Below are 19,992 nucleotides of genomic sequence, written 5' to 3'. Positions count from 1 at the left end.
CTCTTCCTCCAGGTAATGTGAACCTAAAAAGAACTTCATGGATGGCTCCCCAACACTATTTCCCACACCCAAGCAGTCCAATATTGCATTCTTTCTTTTATTCCCTTTGGAGGCCCACGTTTTAAAAACTCTCTACTGTTCAGATTCTTATAGAAAAATGATAAAAATTTGACCAGGTGCAGTGGCTCCTGCCTATAATCTTAGTACTTTGGGAGGCCAAGGCTGGAGGATCGCTTGATGCCAGGAGTTCAAGACCAGCCTGGGCAACAGCAATAACCCATCTCTCCAAAACAAATTTACAAAAAAAAAAAACATTAGCCAGGTGTGGTGGCCCACACCTGTAGTCCTAGCTACTCAGGAGGCTCAGGTGGGAGGATGGCTTGAGCCCACAAGTGGGAAGTTGCAGTGAGCAATGATCATACTACTGCACTCAAGCCAGTACAACAGAGCAAGACTCTGTTTCAAACAAACAAGCAAAAAACTCGATACAGAAAATACAGAATATATAAAGAATTAAAAACACAAATAATCCCACCTACTAGAAATAATACTAACATTCTGATGTTTTTCTTCTGAGGTTTTTCTATGCATATACTTTTACATAATTGAGATCATACTATGTACATATCCATATTATGTTTTCATTCTAAGTTACACGGTTAAGCATATTCCTTTATCACAAGTTACTCTTCAAACACTGTTTTAATGGTTGCATTGTACTCTATCCTATGGATATACCTACCATACTTAACCAGGTTCATTCATTCATTCATGAATGACAGAGTCTTGCTCTGCTGCCAGGGTGACAGAATTAGACTCTGTGTCCTCCCCCCCCAAAAAAAATCAGCAAGGTGTGGTAGGTCTTAGCTACTCAGGAGGCTGAGGCTGAAGAATCACTTGAGCCCAGGAGTTTGAGGTTGCAGGGAGCTATGATGATACCACTACACCCTAGTGGAGGTGACAGAGTGAGACTGTCTCAAAAATATATGTATTTTGTTATTGTTATTTTATCTCCATATCTCACTACCATTCCTTCCTCCCACAATAGGCAACCTTTCCAGTGTACTTGGTGTGCTGCATTTTTTGTAGGTTCTTGAAGAATGTCAGTGCTTTTTATTTCCTTTTCCTTTTTTTTTTTTTTTTTTTTTTGAGACAAAGTCTTACTCTGTCACCTGGACTAGAATGCAATGCCATCATCATAGCTCTCTGCAACCTCAGACTCCTGTGCTCAAGAAATTCTCCTGCCTCAGCCTCCTAAGTAGCTGGGACTACATAGGCTTGTGCCACCACACCCATCTTATTTTTCTATTATTCTGTAGAGATGAGGTCACTCTTGCTCAGGCTGGTATCAAACTCATGGCCTCAAATAATCCTCTTGCTTCAGCTTCCCCAAGTACTAAGATTACAGGCATGAGCCACTGCACCTGGGCCTTATTTTCCTTTAAGAGACAGAGTCTTACCCTGTCATTCAGGCAGCAGTGCAGTGGTGCTGTCATAGATCACTGCAGACTTGAACTCCTGGGCTCAAGCGATCAATCCTTTGGCTTCAGCCTTCCAAGTACCATGCAGGTATTACAGGTACATGCCATCTTGCCTGGCTAAGACTATTATTGTTTCATATGTACATTTCTAACTTATAAAGTGATATTTCCTGTACATATAAGATGCTTCTTACTTCTTCATAACCTTTTAAAAGGTCCATTTGTGTTGGACATTTATGTTGTTGCACATGTATTTTGTTGTTTCTGTTGCTCAACACTACAAGCATGATATGAATCCACGCTTTACCTATATCCAATCTCCTAGTGTCGAACACTGAGGTTGCCTCCAGGATCACACCACCAAAAATTGTACTGCTCTGTTAAAGCTTCTTTGAAATAAATCCTAAGAGGCAGAATGTTGGTTCTTAAGTTAGACAACTTAATTTGCCCAAGTATCCACTGGTTTTTAAAGAGTGAGATCCATTAGGGGCCAGGAAAAAGGATGGTATGAGAACAAGCTATTGTTTCTTTAACAATATCTGGCTCCATCAGGGTCTACAAATAGACCCATCATCTTCTTTGAATCCACATACCCTGTCTCCTTCACCAGCTCTCTCTTCCTGTCCCAAACTATGAGCATTCTCCAGGTTTAGCCCTTGGCTCACTGCTATTATTCTGAAGCATTCACCCAAGAGATTTCTCCTCTCCTACTGTCAGCCAGCACCTCTGCACAGATGATTTGATGCTTCCCAAATGTGCACCTGGAGCACCAGTTCTGACCCCACTAGTGTGTGGTGGTGAGGGTAGCAGCAACGGGTGTAGATGTGTGACATGTCTAAAATTGGCTTTATCATTCTTTTCTACAAATTGCTCTCTCTTTTTTTTTTCTTGAGACAGGATCTCACTCTGCTGCCTGGCTTGAGTGCAGTGGCATCATCAGCTAACTGCAACCTCAAACTCCTGGACACAAGAGATCCTCCCATCTCAGCCTCCCAAATAGCTGGACTATAGGCGGGCACCTCCATGCCTGGCTCATTTTTGTTTGGTTTTTACAGATGGCATGTTGCCCAGACTGGTCTCAAACTCTTGGCCTCAAATGATCCTCCTGACTCAGTCTCCCAAAGTGCTGGGATTACAGGCATGAGCTACCATGCCCAGCCTCCCTCTCCTCTAAAATGATAATTTAACTTTCTCAGTGACTCTGGCAGAAAATATCAGTTATTTCTGAAGTCTCACTCACTGCTTTATATCTAAAATGCAGTTAAGGTATTGGCAAACTATGCCTATGAACCAAATCTGTCCCACCACCTATTTTTGTATGGCCCAAGAGCTAAGAGCAGGTTTACTTTTTTTTTTTTTTGAGACAGAGTCTCACTCTGTTGCCCAGGCTAGAGTGAGTGCCATGGTGTCAGCCTAGCTCACAGCAACCTCAAACTCCTGAGCTCAAGCGATCCTACTGCCTCAGCCTCCCGAGTAGCTGGGACTACAAGCATGCACCACCATGCCCGGCTAATATTTTCTATATATATTAGTTGGCCAATTAATTTCTTTCTATTTATAGTAGAGATGGGGTCTCGCTCTTGCTCAGGCTGGTTTCGAATTCCTGACCTCGAGCAATCCGCCCACCTTGGCCTCCCAGAGTGCTAGGATTACAGGCGTGAGCCACTGCGCCCGGCCTACATTTTTTTTTTTTTTTGAGACAGAGTCTAACTCTGTCACCCTGAGTAGGATACAGTAGCATCATCACAGCTCACCACAACCTCAAACTCCTAGGCTCAAGCAAGTCTAAGCCTCCTGCCTCAGCCTAATGAGTAGCTGGGACTATTGGTACACACCACCACACCTAGATAATTTTTCTATTTTTTATAGAGACAGGGATCTCATTCTTGCTCAGGCTGGTCTTAAACTCCTGAGCTCAACAATTCTCCCAGCCTTGGCCACCCAGACTCCTAGGATTACAGATGTGAGCCTCCGTGCCCCATCAGGTTTTACATTTTCTAAATAGTTGGAAAAAGGCAAAAGGCAACTATTTCATGCCACTTCATGAAAATCATAAGAACACAAATTTCAGAGTCCATCAATGAAGTTTCACTGGAACACATCCATACTTATTCATTGATGTATCACCTATGGCTGCTTTCACACAACAATGACAAAGTATAGTATTTGAAACAGAGACCATATGTCCCATAAAGCCTAAAGCGTATCTGGCCCTTTAATAGAAAAGGTTTGCTGACCCCTGCAGTAAATCAGTAAGTCTGTAAATTCTTTGGTGTTTTGTTTCCTTTATCCTTATCCTCTTCATTTTCCACAACCATCATCACAGCCCAGGCCCTTAATACCTCATGACTATATGACATTTCTATTCTCTCATGAATGCTGTTTCCATTCCCCTTGGTGCTATCAAAACTCGACTCACAAAACTTCAGTGGCTATTCGTTAACCATAGCGTAAACTCCAGACTGTCTCACCTGGTACCAAGAACCCACCTACTGACTTCTAGCCCTTACCTCTCTTTCCAACCTACCTCCTACCATCACTCAACACAAATGTTTCCTACAGCTCAACAAGGCTACTTGCTATTCCCAAATACCCTAAGCTTTGCTGCCTCTCTGTCTTTGGCCAATCTAATCTCCTTTAGTTCAAACACCCTTCTGATTCTATCCAACAATCTCATCACATTCTTCAAACCTTAATTCCAGGCCAGGCGCAGTGGCTCAGGCCTGTAATCCTAGCACTCTGGAAGGCTGAGGCGGGGCAGATTGCTCGAGGTCAGGAGTTCGAAACCAGCCTGAGCAAGAGCAAGACCCAATCTCTACTAAAAATAGAAAGAAATTAGCTAGACAACTAAAAATATATAGAAAAAATTAGCCAGGCATGGTGGCGCATGCCCGTAATCCCAGCTACTCGAGAGGCTGAGGCAGAAGGACTGCTTGAACCTAGGAGTTCAAGCTGATGCCACAGCACGAGACTCTGTCTCAAAAAAAAAAAAAAAAAAAACCTTAATTCCAATATCATCATCTCTATAAACACACTTGTGAGCTCCCTTCCTGCTTCAATTCCTTCTAGAGAACTTCCTCATGCTGTTCAGCAGTCTTACTCCTAATATGAAGAATGACATTCTTTTTTTTTTTTTTTTTGAGACACAGTCTCGCTTTGTTTCCCAGGCTAGAGTGAGTGCCGTGGTATCAGCCTAGCTCATAGCAACCTCAGACTCCTGGGCTCAAGCAATCCTCCTGCCTCAGCCTCCCGAGTAGCTGGGACTACAGGCATGTGCCACCATGCCCGGCTAATTTTTTCTATATATATTAGTTGGCCAATTAATTTCTTTCTATTTATAGTAGAGACGGGGTCTCGCTCTTGCTCAGGCTGGTTTCGAATTCCTGACCTCGAGCAATCCGCCCGCCTCGGCCTCCCAGAGTGCTAGGATTACAGGCATGAGCCACCGCGCCCAGCCAAGAATGGCATTCTTTTGATTATACATTTGCTTCTACTTGAAACTGAAAGCTCCTTGAGAACAGGCATCATGCTTTATTTGTCTTTGTATCCCTGTGCCAGTCATTGCTTGGTACGTACCACTTGAAGGTTATTAGTGTATATCTCTTATTTCCCCAGTTATACTCAAGAGATACATGTCTTCAGGGTATCCCATCTGATAGCCTGCATGCACAAAGGGTACCCTCAATACATAGTCACTGAATTTCTGAATGAGACTCCCTTTGGTGGGTTTAACCCTAGTGATTCTGAAAATGGAACTCTACTTTTGCATCTTTTTGCATCCACCCCAGTACTCTAACCCAGAAAAAAGGACCACCAGCCCACTGACAGCTCTATCTCCTCAGAGCGCCAATTCAATTCCACCTCTGTATCTTTCCTGAACACTCCAACCTGCAGTATTCCCCCAACAAACGCACTGCACTAGTCTGTGGTGTTCATTAAGGACACAGTCACCTATAGCTCATGTACAGCTGGTTAACTTTCACTTTCAAATCTGTATGTCTTGAGCCTTAATATTTTAAGTTACTTAGGACCAAAGCCTTTCATAGAACACACAAAGTTCAAACAGAATGGCTGAATGAATAGAGTCCCTCCTTTGCAGAACCTTCTACATTTAAAGTCTGTCACCTAGGCCGGGGTGCAGTGGCTCACGCCTGTAATCCTAGCACTCTGGGAGGCCAAGGCGGGCGGATTGCTCGAGGTCAGAGTTCGAAACCAGCCTGAGCAACAACAAGACCCCGTCTCTACTATAAAGAGAAAGAAATTAATTGGCCAACTAATATATATAGAAAAAAATTAGCCGGGCATGGTGGCGCATGCCTGTAGTCCCAGCTACTCAGGAGGCTGAGGCAGCAGGATTGCATGAGCCCAGGAGTTTGAGGTTGCTGTGAGCTAGTCTGACGCCACGGCACTCACTCTAGCCTGGGCAACAAAGCGAGACTCTGTCTCAAAAAAAATAAAATAAAATAAAGTCTGTCACCTAAACTTTGTATCCCTCCCTCCCCATCCTTCTCACCTTGAACCTTCGAGCTAGAAATTTATTCTTGATCTCTAAGAAATTGCCACGGTTCATTTCACCCTTGAAAGGCTCATTGAGGATGGCATAGCGTGGGTCATTCTGGATGTCCTGCCACCGGGCATAGCCATGGCTATTGGAAAAGTGCTCAGGAAAAACAAAACAAGGAAAATAAGAACCTCACACTAAGATATCTTCAGAACCTTTCACCAAGAACCTCAGTCCAGACCCAGGTAAAGGATACTTTATGATGCCAGCTAGGAGCCAGTAGTCATGCCGTCGATGCCAGATCTCGTAAGTCTTCTTGGTGACCGTGGCTGCCCGCTCCTCATTCTGCCAAAGGGAGTGCAACTCTGAGGTGGAATGTAGAGAAGGTTGGAGAGGAGGAGAAAAGGCAAACATCTGTGAAAACTGAAAAAGCTATTTATTCCTGTGCCCCAGCCCCCACCCTGGACACCATCTTAGCATTGTTTGCCATTGGCTTTCTGGCACAGAACACAGAGAAGTGCACAAGCAGCCTGGCATTCCCTCATTTAGTGAAGCCTCTGCACCCAGGTTTCTGACAAAAACCCCAATTTCACCTCAGATCCTTCTAATCCCATTGAGTTCCTCATTTCCATACCGGTAAAGCCACCATCTGCGATGTTAAACATGAAACGCTGTTTAATATTTTTCTTCTGTTTCTCATCATTCAGGTCCTTGGGGGTCTCTCCATTCTGAAGCATCACCTCTTTCTTCTCTTCTTCTTCTTTCTTCTCTTCTACAGGATATCATAAGAAAAATGTAAGCTCTAGACCAAAGCCCAGCAGCATGGCCCCTACAGCACTACATACTGTAAGAGCTCCATCCACCACCACCTTTTCTCCATACAGGCGTCTCTCAAACCCAGAAAAAGTTGCCACTAGTTAACTACCAACCAATAGCTAACTACCAACCAAGTGTGGGGACAGAAAAGTCTTTTTATGTTGGGATAGAATGCTATATGGCTATGGACAGGGAGGCAGGGGAGGATAAAGTCCTTGCTTCTGGTTTTAGAGTCCTTCTAAATCACAGTCAACTTCTCCAAACACTCACCTTTATCCTCTACCACAATAGGGGTCAGATCTATTGCTGATTTCTCCTCTACCTTCTCCACATCAGCAACACCTAGGGGAACAGATGGTATTGAAAATATACATAAAGGAAGAATATGCTTTTCTGTTCCACACTCTTATCCAATTGGAACCATCCTACATCTAAATCTCTGTAACTAGAGTCATAAAAATGTCTTGTGGTAGGGACTGGCCATCTAAAATCAAGGGTGCAGGACTCTTCAGTGTGTCACTTCCCCCCGACATTTCAGCCCAGCTAAAAGTCCAGAAGCAACTATGGGTCACACAGGGATCTGTAGTGCTTGAAAATGTGGGTACCTTTGGGCTCTGTCTCCATAGGTTCCTCTGTTCTCTCCTTCACCTCTGCCTTTTCCACTTTCTCCTCTCCCTCAGGGGGCTCAACAAGGACCTTTTCATCCTCTGAGGCAGGGGCAGGGGGCTGTGTACACTTTAAAGGAAAAAAATTAAAAAAAGAAGATGAAACAGACAGGCCAGCACCTAAAGAGTACACTTATCCCTTTGCCTTCAGCATGGCATATAGTCCCTCCCATCTCTTACCTCAACAGCAGCCTCAGGAGCTGCAGATTTAACCTCCTTTTCTCCTTCCGTGTTCTCTTCTTCTTTGAGGCTATTTTCCTCTATTTTTATCCCATCCTCTGCAGACCAGTAAGAGATGATCAATTAGGAAGGAGGTCCTATATCAGAGAGGTTATGCCTTCCCAGTTTGTCTCATCTTAAAATTGTCCTCTCGTGCCTTTAAGAGCCAGCCCTATTCTTAGGACAGCTCTCCTAAACTGAGAGGGAGATTGCTGTGTGTCCTGCCAGACTGCCCTGTTGGAACTGAGCACAGGGAGCAGAATGAGCATAGGCTAGGACAACAGAGGGATAGAAATGACAGGACAGGCAGACTTACCAGCAGGTGGGACAGGTGCAGGAGTGTTAGGCTGCGTGTCCCCTGGAGTGGAGGGTGTAGGAGTCTTTGGGGAGGGTGACCCTGGCTGGGACATCTTTTTGTTTTCCTCTACTTCAGCCAGTTCAGGCATGCTCCAGCGCCCATTAACATGCTCAAACTCCTGAACCTATAGCAATGGGACAAGAAGTTAAAGACCCAATTGGAGCTCAGAGGTGCCTTTCCTGTTAGCCCCCTAGTTTCCTTCAAAATTTTTACCAATGGAGAAAGGCTCAGAGCTCACCTTCTTGCGAATCAAGGACATGACACCAATCCTAGTAAGGACATGCTGACGAGACAGGCCTTCTCGGGGAACACCATCAGCAAAGGTCTCAGCCCCGTCTGCCCCTGGCTCACATAAATGCCTCATAAAAAGAGAGACGTAAGCCCTATATAGTAAAGAAGTAGAGAAATTAGTTAAACTGGGATCATGTCAACTCCTAGATCAGATTCTTTTCCACCTCCAGTTAGGCTTTATCACAGGCAATGACTATGGCTCCACCTTGAGGTAAAGCCCACCACTGCGCTAGAAGGCTGGTCTCCAGACCCTGCGCTGTGCCCCCAGGGCTCTCTTCCAGGGAAGCTAAGAACACAAAGAACCCTTATTACTAACAGCTTCACCTGCCTACTTCAACAGAAGAAACAGCCCACTTCCCTGCACAGCCTGGACTAGTACTGTGGGAAGACCAAAGAGTAGAAGCCCTTGTTCTAGATTAGTCTGTTGCAGCCCTCAAACTTACTTGAACTCTTTCTCTGATTTGCCTCGCAGATCTCTCACAAGCCACTGAGTGGTAAAAGCATCCTGAGGTGGCATCCCATATCGCATAATTGCATTAAGAAAGGCTTTTCGCTGACGAGCATTAAAACCTAGTACCTAGAGGAAAAAAGAACCTAGGTGAGAGGGAGCAGGTCTCACTCTGTCAAAGACCCAATATCTGGCACTCACCAACCCCTCCTGAGAATTATATTAGGTCATTAAATATGAAAATTCTGATTTCAAATCAAAAGCATAGTTTATTACATCTCAAACAAGAAGCAGTACAGTTAATCAAAGTATGCACCTAGACTATCGACAGTTTTACCATCTTAATGGTAACTCATTTATGCCAGCAGCAAGAAGCCTGGAGAGCAAGTGATGAAATCAAAAAAAGCATTTCCACAGCTTGTTGAGAACTAAAAATTTTTCCTTGCAAGAAGAGGTCCAAAGCCTGGAAGAAGTGGTGCAAGGTCTGGTGAACACAGTGGATGACAGAGTTTCCAAGTCCAGCTCCTGTAGTTTGAGCAGCATTGTTTGTGCAACATGTGGTCCAACGTTGTCTTGCAAAAGGATTAGTCTATCTCCATTGACCAATCTCGGCTGCTTAATCGCAAGCATTAATCCTCATCATTTCATCCAATTGGTTGCAGTATATATCCGCTGTAATTGACTGACCAGGTTTCATGAAGCTATAGTGGATGATACCAGCACTAGATCACCAAACAGACACCATTAGTTTTAAATGAGTATTCGGTTTTGGACTGTGTTTTGCACTTCATCTTTATCCAACCATGGTGCCAAACGCTTGGAATTGTCAAAAAGAATCCATTTTTCATCACAAGTCACAATACAGTATAGAAATGGTTTGCCTTTATGTCATGACAGCAAAGAAAGGAAAGCTTCAAAATGATTTCTCTCTTCTGGCACTCATTTAATTCAAGCGAAACCCATCCAGCCAGCTTCTTTACCTTGCCAATTTGTTTCAAATGGTCCAATATTGTTGGAATAGTAATGTCGAACTTTGCTGCTAATTCACAGGTAGGTTGAGATGGACTCGCTTCCACTACAGCTTTCAGCTCATTATCATCCACCTTGGTCTCAGGTCGCCCACGTGGCTCATTTTCAAGATTAAAATCACCAAAACAGAACTTCTCAAACCATCGACATACTGTGCGCTCATTAGCCACATCCTTCCCAAATACTTCATTGATATTTCAAGCTGTTTGCACTGTATTGGTTCCACGATGGAACCCATATTCAAAAATAACATGAATTTTTTACATATCCATGGTTTTACAAAAATTGCTCTTAAAAAAATGTGAAAGATAATCACAAGCCAAAATGTATATTTGAAAGACGGAGGACGTACCTTCACAATAAAAATAAAATAAGAAGCGTCTAAGAAAAATGTCAGCGATATCAACTGTCAAACTTAGTACTTTAGGAAGTTGGACATTTCATACTTAAAAACCTTTAATATGCCACTTACTTCAATATTCCCACCAACACGGGCCAACAGAGGAGGCAATGGCTTATCTTTATCATTCCGCAGGCCCTTACGACTGGGCCTACGGGGAGCTGCAAGAAGAAAAAGATGAATGAGTGACATTGGTAGGGTACTAAACAAAGCAATCTTTAGAAAACCAGCAGAAAAGCACAGCCCTCACCTTCTGAACGTTCATCAAAGTCTTCATCACCTTCCTCTGAGGCCACTGAGTAATCGGACTGGTTGTCGGACTGGTCGTCCTGCCAATCTGGAGGGAGAGAGGGCAGATGAGCGGGGCCCACTGCTCTAGTGGAACGGCCCATGGGTGGGGGACGGGGCCGGCCACACACACCTCGGTCCTCCTGGGAGCCATCATTGTAGTTGACCTGTTTACGGATTCTTTTTCCTTTGCCCAGATTTCGGGCTAGATCTTCTTGCTGCTGCTCATAATGGTGCCGCAGCAATTTCTCCCAGTAGTCAGGATCCACACTTTCTTCCTGTTTTATGATTTCCCGTTCTACCTCCTCTTCCTCCTGGGACAGAGGGAGGACCAGGACTCAGGGGTGCTGAAGTCAGCACCACCAGCTACCCCTGGTCCTCACAGTTCCCACTCTGCTAGCTCCTTTCCATGACTCTTAAATACCTGGTGTGCCTGCTTAGACCTAAAAACTCAGAAGAATTTAACTGACAGGGCATGGCTCCTCATAATTATGTATAGACTAGCAGTCAGCATAACTAAAGAAAAACATGGGATGGGCTATTATCATAGCGAAGGATGAAGAGACAGGAAGCTTTCTTCTTCTTTTTTTTTTTTTTTTTTTAATTTTTCATTCTCACTATGTTGCCCAGCCTGGTCTTGAACTTCTGGCCTCAAGCAATCCTCCTGCCTCAGCCTCCCAAAGTGTTGGGATTACAAGTGTGAGCCACTGTGCCCAGCCAGGAAGCTTTCTTCTAACCCCTTGTACTGATGCACATAAAGTTGGAAGATACCAAAGAGAAGGAAAGAGAGATTAGAGCTTTAGCAAGCCAGAATGAAATACTGCCAAAAATTTTCATAAGAGATAAAATAGAAGTGCCATAAGCCCTTCTATTCTTCGTAAACTTCATAAAAGTTTACCAACAAAATAAACTTCATAAAAGCTTACCATCTGTAAAGAAAAATAATTACATATATCCTCCTATGTCCCAATAACATTTTTGCTCCTCTGAAAAGTCTTTAAGTTACATTTTTTTCAGACACTTCAGGACTGACTGATTCCAAATCCCTTATATTAGAATTAAACTGCTATTGATAGCATAATATCAGAAACAACCTAAATGCCCATCATTACGAAACTAATTAAATAAATTACAGTACAGTCAGCCTTCTATATCCATGGGTTCCATACCGGTGGATTCAACCAATTAAGGATCAAAAATATTCAGGAAAAAACAAAATTATGCTTGTACTGAACATGTACAGGCTTTTTTGGTCATTTCCTAAATAATATAGTATAACGACTATTGTATATAGCATTACATTGTATTCCATATTATAAGTAACCTAGTAATGATTTAAAATACACAGTAGACTACAAAGAGATATAAATGGACACTGGATAGGCTAGGCACCATGGTTCACGCCTATAATCCTAGCACTCTGGGAAGCAGAAGCCAGTGGATCGTTTGAGCTCAGGAGTTTGAGACCAGCCTGAGCAAGAGCAAGACGCTGTCTCTACTTAAAAATAGAAAGAAATTAGGCCGGGTGCAGTGGCTCACGCCTGTAATCCTAGCACTCTGGGAGGCCGAGGCGGGCGGACTGCTCGAGCTCAGGAGTTCGAAACCAGCCTGAGCAAGAGCAAGACCCCCATCTCTACTATAAACAGAAAGAAATTAATTGGCCAACTAATATATATAGAAAAAATTAGCCGAGCATGGTGGCACATGCCTGTAGTCCCAGCTACTCGGGAGGCTGAGGCAGGAGGATCGCTTGAGCCCAGGAGATTGAGGTTGCTGTGAGCTAGGCTGACGCCACGGCACTCACTCTACCCTGGGCAACAAAGCAAGACTCTGTCTCAAAAAAAAAAAAAAGAAAAGAAAGAAATTAATCGGCCAACTAAAAATATATAGAAAAAATTAGCTGGACATGGTGTAGCTGTAGTCTCAGCTACTCGTGAGGCTGAGGCAGGAGGATTGCTTAAGCCCAGGAGTTTGAGGTTGCTATGAGCTAGGTTGACTCCACAGCACTCTAGCCCTGGCAAAGAGTGAGACTCTGTCTCAAAAAAAAAAAAGAAAAGGACACTGGAAATCAATAAGAAGGCAGCGTAAGGGAAGTGATTAAAAACTCACCTACTGGGTACAATGAACACTATTCTGGTGACGGGTGCACCAAAAGCCCTGACTTAAACATTCTATATACAAGGTATTCACCTAACAAAAACATTTGTACCACCCTCCCTTAATTTTTGAAATAAAAATAAAGTACATGGAAGGATGTGCATACATTATATGCAAATACTATGATGTTTTATATGTGGGACTTGAGCATCCATGGATTTTGGTATCCATGGGAGGTCCTCTCCCACATAGATACCAAGAAATAACTGCGCTTCCAAACAAGAATATACTAAACAGCAAAAAAAAAAAAAAAAAAAGATGAGGGGGTGGGTTTCCTTACGTTCTGGCCTGGTCTGTATCTCCAAAATATATTAAGTGGACAAAAGCAAGGTGGAGAACATATGTATAATAAATTACTTTAGTGTTTAAAAGAAAAAGTGGTGTTTATGAGCACATGTGTTTATATACATAGATGTGTACAAATATATGTATAATTTGTATGCACATAAAGTATTTTTGGAAAGATGGATAAGAAAGTGAAAACATTACTTGTCCCCAAGAAGGGAACTAGGTTGTTAGAGGATGGGGGAAAAGAGATAACTTTATATGTTTTGAACCACATAAATTATCTATTAAAAAATAAAACTTAAAATTATAAAAGAAATAAACAGCAGCTGAGGTTACTAATCAGCAAACAACGTATATACTTGTATAGTATCCAGCAGAGATCATCCACTTAGCACATGTTCACAGCCAATCACTTGTGTACACACTCACTGCCAATGAGGGGACTGTGGCGCACCCCCCCCCCCAATCAGGAGGGCCATGTCTGATGAACTACTACTGGTCTATAGACTTATGTCAGACTTTTCAGCCACAGATACACATAAACTGAAGTTAGCAGAACTACCTTGGAATATATCAGAAAAACATGTCAAGTGTATGGCTCTGAGTTGGAAAGATGAGAAAAGACAGCAAAGACCACCAAAACCTATGCCAATTCTAAGAACCCTGAGCTGAGGAATTTAAAAGGGACCAGAAGAGAAAGCGAATTTTATTTTTCATTTCATGACCCTCTATATCATTTGGGGGACAAAACTATTAAAACAAGTTTTAATGTTTTACATTAAAACATGTTTCTGTTTTAATATTTTTTGGTTTTTTGCTATAAAAACCAAGAAAAAGAAGGGAAGAGGAAAAAAAGGGAAATAACTCAACTTTAAAAAAGCATAGGGAAATAGATCATCTAGGTATGTATCTTATCTCCTGCCTTTTCTGCAAAAAGATTTGAGGTAGCATTCAAAACTTTACTTGTAGGGTTAATAAAATATGTAAGAGAAAATCAGATTCTGGCAAAGAGCCAATACAATTGTTGTGAGGATGGTATTTGGCTGTAAGTTCCCTGATAGCCAAGGCAAAGATGAGAATATTAATTAGTCATATGTTATAGGCTTTGTTTTCAAGGGAAGAGATGTATCAATTCATCAATATACTAATTTGCCTACAGACGTTTTGCTCTTGTCTCAAATATCATCTTGGTCTCAATTCCAATTTTCAGACAAATCACCAAGCACAATTGCCTTGGACTGATACTCACTCCCATTTCTTCTTCTCGCACCACATACTGGGCTACTTTGAATGAGCTCAAATATTCATTCATGCCTTGTAGTTCTGTGTCTTCAGTCTCATCCTGGTTACGGTCCAGCAGCCGTTCAATGGCCTTATCATCATAGTGGATAACACTGCTATCTTCTCCCTCTTTGTTGTCTCCTCCTATAAAGAATCAGGGGCCCATGCCCCCAAAGTCAGCTTCAGTAGCTGCAGTAAAAGAAGCAAGTCCCACAGGACGCTTGGTATCAAAGATTTTCCCTACCCTTCAGAAAGGCCAAGCCCCATACCAAAACCTAAGTTCCCGATTAGCTCACCTCCATCTGTGGCTTCATCCTTGAACAGTTCCTCAGTGCCAAATTTGAGGATATCATCAAGCTCCTGTTTGGACATAGATCCAGTCTTGGAGCCCAGCCCAGGCCGCACCACTAGGTGCGTCAGCATCATCTTCTTCTTCGCCACTTGTGTGATGCGCTCCTCCACTGACGCACGGGTCACAAACCGGTAGATCATCACCTTCTTATTTTGACCAATACGGTGAGCTCTACTAAAGGCCTGGAGTTGAGCAGGAAATAAAGCCAGAAACCATATTTTCCTACTGCCACTCTTGCCTTGACTTCAACATAATAAGTTAAGCCAGTAGAAGGCAAGAGCTTGTCTGCATATGAAACTTCCTTTTGTACCCTTGCCCCCAGATCACCCTCTATCATGTTATCCAAAATAGGACCTTAGCTAAGCCAAACTCTCTGGCTTACAATAAAGTAAGCAACATAAAAGGAATCTGTTGTTTCTCACTTAAACAACTAATTCCAGATGGTGGCACCCTCATAGAGAACACTAAGTTACTGTATCTAAGGCTGCCAGCCCTGCTCACCTGGATATCATTATGGGGGTTCCAGTCAGAGTCATAGATAATAACTGTGTCAGCAGTGGCCAGATTGATTCCAAGGCCCCCAGCTCGAGTGGAAAGCAAGAAGCAGAACTGTTGAGCCCCAGGTGCTAATAAAGGAATCAAAAACACCATTAGAGCTGGCACTAGATTATAGGTCATGACTGAAAATAAAAAATAATTAAAAGTAAAAAAAATATTTTTAATTAAAAATAAAAAACACCATTAGAAGTGTCTCCTGAATTCTAATTAATAAATGTAAAATGAATGTCAGAAATATACAACCTAATTAGGCAAACACCACAGTAATAATTGTAAGCAAGGTCCATCAATGGATACTGAAATCAGTGTAAAAGTTTAAGGAGAGACAGGATATTAGCATAGTCTCAAATATCTCCCTCAAGATATTTATCAGTCACACTGGGAAAAAGAATAACTTTACAGTGGAGAGACTCAGCAGGTACCACCTTAACCAAGTAATCAGGTAATGGCCTGTGATGGGACATATGAACATCATGTCCATCCCCCATCATGATGTATTGAAAAGGAGACATCTTTTCCATGACATTCTTTCCAAAATGTCTAATCTAATCCAGACAAAACACCAGATAAACCGAAACCCAGACATTATATAAAATAACTGGCCAGTATGCATCAAAGTATCCACATCATGAAAGAAAAGGAAAAAAATGCAGATATGTCACAGAGAGGAGGAGGCACAATAACTAAGTGCAGTGTGGGATCTGGGACTGGATCCTGAAACAGAAAAAGGACATTAAGGGAAAAACTAGTGACATTCAATTAAGGACTCTAGTTTTCTTAATAGTATAATACCAGTGTTAATTTTCTGGTTTTGATAACTGTACTGCAGTTTAAGTTGTCATTATTAAGAGAAGTTGGGTGAACAGTATACATGAACTTTCTGTACTGTTTTAATACTTTAAAGTTCAAAATTACTTCAAAATAAAAAGTTTAAAAAGAACTAGTGTCTACTGAGGCAGACAAGTCTGCCACTAACTTGCTATTTGAGCTTGAACTAGTCCTGATCCCTCTCTCTCAGCCTCAAGATACAATGAAAAGGTTAGATAAAATGTTTTCTTCTTTCTAACAGAAAGAAAGAAGACCCCAAAGAAAAAAAATCTCGAAATAGTCTAATACATTCTCCCCATTGAGACATTCAAAAGCTTTCCTCTTCTGTATCAACTGACAAAGCCCCAAAAGAACCATAAGAACCATACAGAAAAAAGGCCCCAAAAGAACCATACAGAAAAAAGAGCTGCACAAGAACAACTGATCAGTCCAAAGACACAAGTGAATGAGGATGTTTAGAACTAAACCACCCCCTCCCTCTTACCATTGAAGCGGTCAATGGCCTCTTGCCGCATGTTCCCAGTGATTCCACCATCAATACGTTCATATTTATAACCTTCATGTTCCAAGAAATCCTCTAGCAGGTCCAGCATCTTGGTCATCTGTAAAAGCAGCACAGTTTAATCATGGAGGAGAGTCAGCTAATAATCCCTTTCCCTGTGTCACTGAGTGTTGTCTACTATTGTCCTGTACAGCTCCCAGCCCACTGGATACCTGGGAGAAGATGAGTACACGATGCCCACCCTCCTTAAGGTTCTTGAGCATCTTCTGCAGCAGCAACAATTTTCCAGATGCTCTGATAAGGGCACTGCCATCATACATGCCATTAGGCATCTTAGGGGCTTCCTAAGGACAAATGCAAAGAAGAAAAAAATACTGAAAGACATTCCACATGAAGGAGCTCCAACCCAGGAAGAAACAAGAGTGGGCACAACATACCATTGCAGCCACAGGGAAGAGGTATGGGTGGTTGCAGCACTTCTTAAGATCCATCACCACATTTAGCAGAGAGACCTGGTTGCCACCACCTCGAGCATTGAGTGCTTCAAAATTTCGAGTGAGGATGTACTTGTAGTATTTCCTACATGGGCAAGATGGAAAGATAGGTTTGACTCAAAAGTCTTTAAATGACTCATAATGCATCCCCAATGCTTGAGATCTTTCTTTCAATATATCTCACTTTGGAGCTAAGGAAACCTAACAAGCTCCCCCCACTCCCCACCACTTTAAATAAGAGAAGGACCAACTAAGTAAGAACTACGTGCTCTAGCTCCCTGGCATCAGGTTTCTTTAGGCCTTGCTTGATCCTGTCACCAAATGCCTTGAAGCTGAGCTGGGGCTGGAGTAAGAAACACTCTGCAGATGGCAGATGTCTAACAGTATTTGCAAAATGGTGTCAGTGCTTCTGTCCCTTTCAACTCACTTCTGCATAGGGCTCAACTCCACACGCACAATTAGTTCTGTCTTGGATGGCATATTCTTGAACACATCTGCTTTGAGCCGCCGCAACATGTGAGGCCCCAACATGTCATGAAGTTTTTTAATCTGGTCCTCTTTGGCAATGTCAGCAAACTCTTCCAAAAAGCCTTCCAAATTGCTTCACAAAGAAAAGGAAAAAAGTTGTTGGAGAGGGAGGAGAGCACAAAATAATTTAGGAAATGGGCAACAGAAGAATGAGAAGCAGAACTATGAGTCAATTAAGAATAAACACACACTTACTGGAACCTCTCGGGGGTGAGAAAGTTAAGCAGATGAAACAACTCTTCAAGATTGTTTTGTAATGGAGTCCCCGTCAGCAACAGCTTGTGCTGGAGTGAGTAACCATTCAAGACCCGGAAGAACTGGTGAAGCAGATGGAGAGAGGTGAAATTCAATGAAAAGAGGGTTCTAGTATATCTCTGCAAAATTTCAACCTGTTTCACTGCCCAATAGTTAAGCCTCCTACTGCCATCATCACCCTTTAAAAAGGCCTGGCCACTAGGCCAGGCGCGGTGGCTCACGCCTGTAATCCTAGCACTCTGGGAGGCCGAGGCGGGCGGACTGCTGGAGGTCAGGAGTTCGAAACCAGCCTGAGCAAGAGCAAGACCCACCCCGTCTCTACTATAAATAGAAAGAAATTAATTGGCCAACTAATATATATAGAAAAAATTAGCTGGGCATGGTGGCCCATGACTGTAGGCCCAGCTACTCAGGAGGTTGAAGCAGGAGGATTGCTTGAGCCCAGGAGTTTGAGGTTGCTGTGAGCTAGGCTGATGCCACGGCACTCACCCTAGCCTGGGCAACAAAGTGAGACTCTGTCTCCAAAAAATAACAATAAAAAATAACAATAAAAATAAATAAAAAGGCCTGGCCACTAAGGGTCATCACATATGAAGAAGGCAGGCATAGACCATTTTTCTCCCTTTCTTCTCCTCCTCACGTTAATGAGTAAGTGGAGACTATAACCTCCCTCCCTAACCCCTTACCTTAGACTGATTGTTCTTCAGCCGATGGGCTTCATCCACAATGAGGCAGGCCCAATCAATAGAACCCAAGATGGCCATGTCAATGGTGATCAACTCATAGGATGTCAGTAGCACATGGAATTTCACAGATGCCTCTTTCTATACATGAAAGCAACGTGGTCACTACTGGTCAACTCCTCTGGTATAAACACAACCAGGGGACTGATAGGGTTTTTCCTCCTCCAAGGTACCCTTTTGTCTCACCCAGGGAGCAAGTCACAGGAGGCAAACTAAGCCCAAAGCCACAACCCGCTCTCTAGGATGGCCTCCCTACCCTGAGATACCTTCATGCGAGAGGCCTTCTTGCCACCACGAATGGCATTGTCTTCAAAGGAGAATTCATTCTCCCGGATGATGGCACGGCTGTCCTTGTCACCCACGTAGGTCACCACATACATATCTGGAGCCCACATTTCAAACTCCCGCTCCCAGTTGATGATGGTAGAAAGAGGGGCACTCACTAGGAAGGGGCCTTTGGAATGACCCTTTGCAGAAGAGAACAAGCAGAGTTGGGAGTGAGGACCTCAGCACACTGCAACCCCAGCGTCCACCTCTTCCTGCTGCCCCCTCAAGCTGAGGGAAGCCTGGCACCTGCAATGCTGTTCCTGCCCTCTCCCCCTCCTCTATGCAAATGCTCTGCCCACTTATTTCCAAAAACCCAAGGTCCACCCTCACAAGTAAGCTTAAAATCTTACTTCTTCCATTAATTCTTTCCATACTAATTCCACCCATAATTCTGCTTACCTCAACACTTAATTGTTCCCCAGGACTGAGGCTCTATGCATCCACAGTGAATTCTACCCATGGTTTCACACCCTCTAATCTTCTGCTGTGTGTGTGTGTGTATCTTACTATCACTTAACAGTGTTCTTCAAAGTCAGACACCAGTTTTTTCTTCCTTCTCTCTCCCCAGAGTTTAAGAGAAGACCACAAACACAAAATACCCACAAGAAACAGCCCCAGCTTGCCTCACCTCTTTGTAGAGGGAATAGAGGAAGACTGCTGTCTGTACAGTCTTCCCAAGGCCCATTTCATCAGCCAAAATGGTGTCGGTGCCCTGAGCCCAGGAGAAACGTAACCAATTCAAGCCTTCCATTTGATAAGGGTGCAGGGTTCCACCTGTAGCATCCAGGTACTCTGGCTGTCGCTCGTACTTCACCGTTGGCTGAAGGATGAAACAGAGAAGTCATGAGCTGGCAAGGAATTCCCTTCCTCCCGTAAGATGGCAACTGCCTCATCCTCATACATCCTCACTAGATCCTCCCTGGGAGTGCCACAAAATATTCTAGGGAAAAAGATCTCCAGTGGTTATTTCAATTTCATGTCTGATTTAGGATCCTATGGGAAGCAGGGCAATTAACCTATCGGGCAAACCAAACCTGATCACTGAGGAAAAACGTATCACAGACTCCCTAGTTTTTGTTTTTTTTTCTGGAGACAGAGTCTCACTCTGTCGCCCAGGCTAGAGTGAGTGCCATGGCATCAGCCTAGCTCACAGCAATCTCACACTCCTGGGCTCAAACGATCC

The 19,992-nt window shown here is 43.2% G+C and overlaps 1 protein-coding gene and 1 non-coding gene across 6 annotated transcripts in view; both read right to left on the bottom strand.

Annotated features, from left to right (window-relative positions):
- The window catches only part of CHD4 (chromodomain helicase DNA binding protein 4), a 33,227-nt gene that overhangs the window by 1,916 nt on the left and 11,319 nt on the right, over nt 1-19,992 (bottom strand). For 3 of the 5 annotated variants that reach the window (XM_012760449.2, XM_076007737.1, XM_012760451.2), the window contains exons 15-37: nt 19,438-19,629; nt 18,749-18,949; nt 18,426-18,563; nt 17,680-17,801; nt 17,384-17,557; nt 16,900-17,041; nt 16,675-16,806; nt 16,445-16,562; nt 15,076-15,200; nt 14,519-14,756; nt 14,191-14,366; nt 10,630-10,810; nt 10,459-10,545; nt 10,281-10,369; nt 8,775-8,908; nt 8,279-8,423; nt 7,999-8,164; nt 7,644-7,741; nt 7,404-7,533; nt 7,069-7,140; nt 6,617-6,754; nt 6,239-6,347; nt 5,995-6,127 (exon numbers count right to left, since the gene is read on the bottom strand). In XM_012760449.2, the coding sequence (XP_012615903.1) occupies nt 5,995-6,127; nt 6,239-6,347; nt 6,617-6,754; nt 7,069-7,140; nt 7,404-7,533; nt 7,644-7,741; nt 7,999-8,164; nt 8,279-8,423; nt 8,775-8,908; nt 10,281-10,369; nt 10,459-10,545; nt 10,630-10,810; nt 14,191-14,366; nt 14,519-14,756; nt 15,076-15,200; nt 16,445-16,562; nt 16,675-16,806; nt 16,900-17,041; nt 17,384-17,557; nt 17,680-17,801; nt 18,426-18,563; nt 18,749-18,949; nt 19,438-19,629 (3,240 nt within the window). Of the gene's footprint in view, nt 1-5,994; nt 6,128-6,238; nt 6,348-6,616; nt 6,755-7,068; nt 7,141-7,403; nt 7,534-7,643; nt 7,742-7,998; nt 8,165-8,278; nt 8,424-8,774; nt 8,909-10,280; nt 10,370-10,458; nt 10,811-14,190; nt 14,367-14,518; nt 14,757-15,075; nt 15,201-16,444; nt 16,563-16,674; nt 16,807-16,899; nt 17,042-17,383; nt 17,558-17,679; nt 17,802-18,425; nt 18,564-18,748; nt 18,950-19,437; nt 19,630-19,992 lie in introns of all 5 variants that reach the window. The other 2 variants (XM_076007736.1, XM_012760448.2) reach the window with 2 other exon arrangements.
- LOC142873622 (small Cajal body-specific RNA 11) lies at nt 7,825-7,963 on the bottom strand. The gene has a single exon (XR_012921615.1).

The sequence above is a fragment of the Microcebus murinus genome, chromosome 10 (genome assembly GCF_040939455.1).
Source record: "Microcebus murinus isolate Inina chromosome 10, M.murinus_Inina_mat1.0, whole genome shotgun sequence".
Classification (NCBI taxonomy): domain Eukaryota; kingdom Metazoa; phylum Chordata; class Mammalia; order Primates; family Cheirogaleidae; genus Microcebus; species Microcebus murinus.
This window is presented reverse-complemented; position numbering and strand designations above follow the sequence as displayed.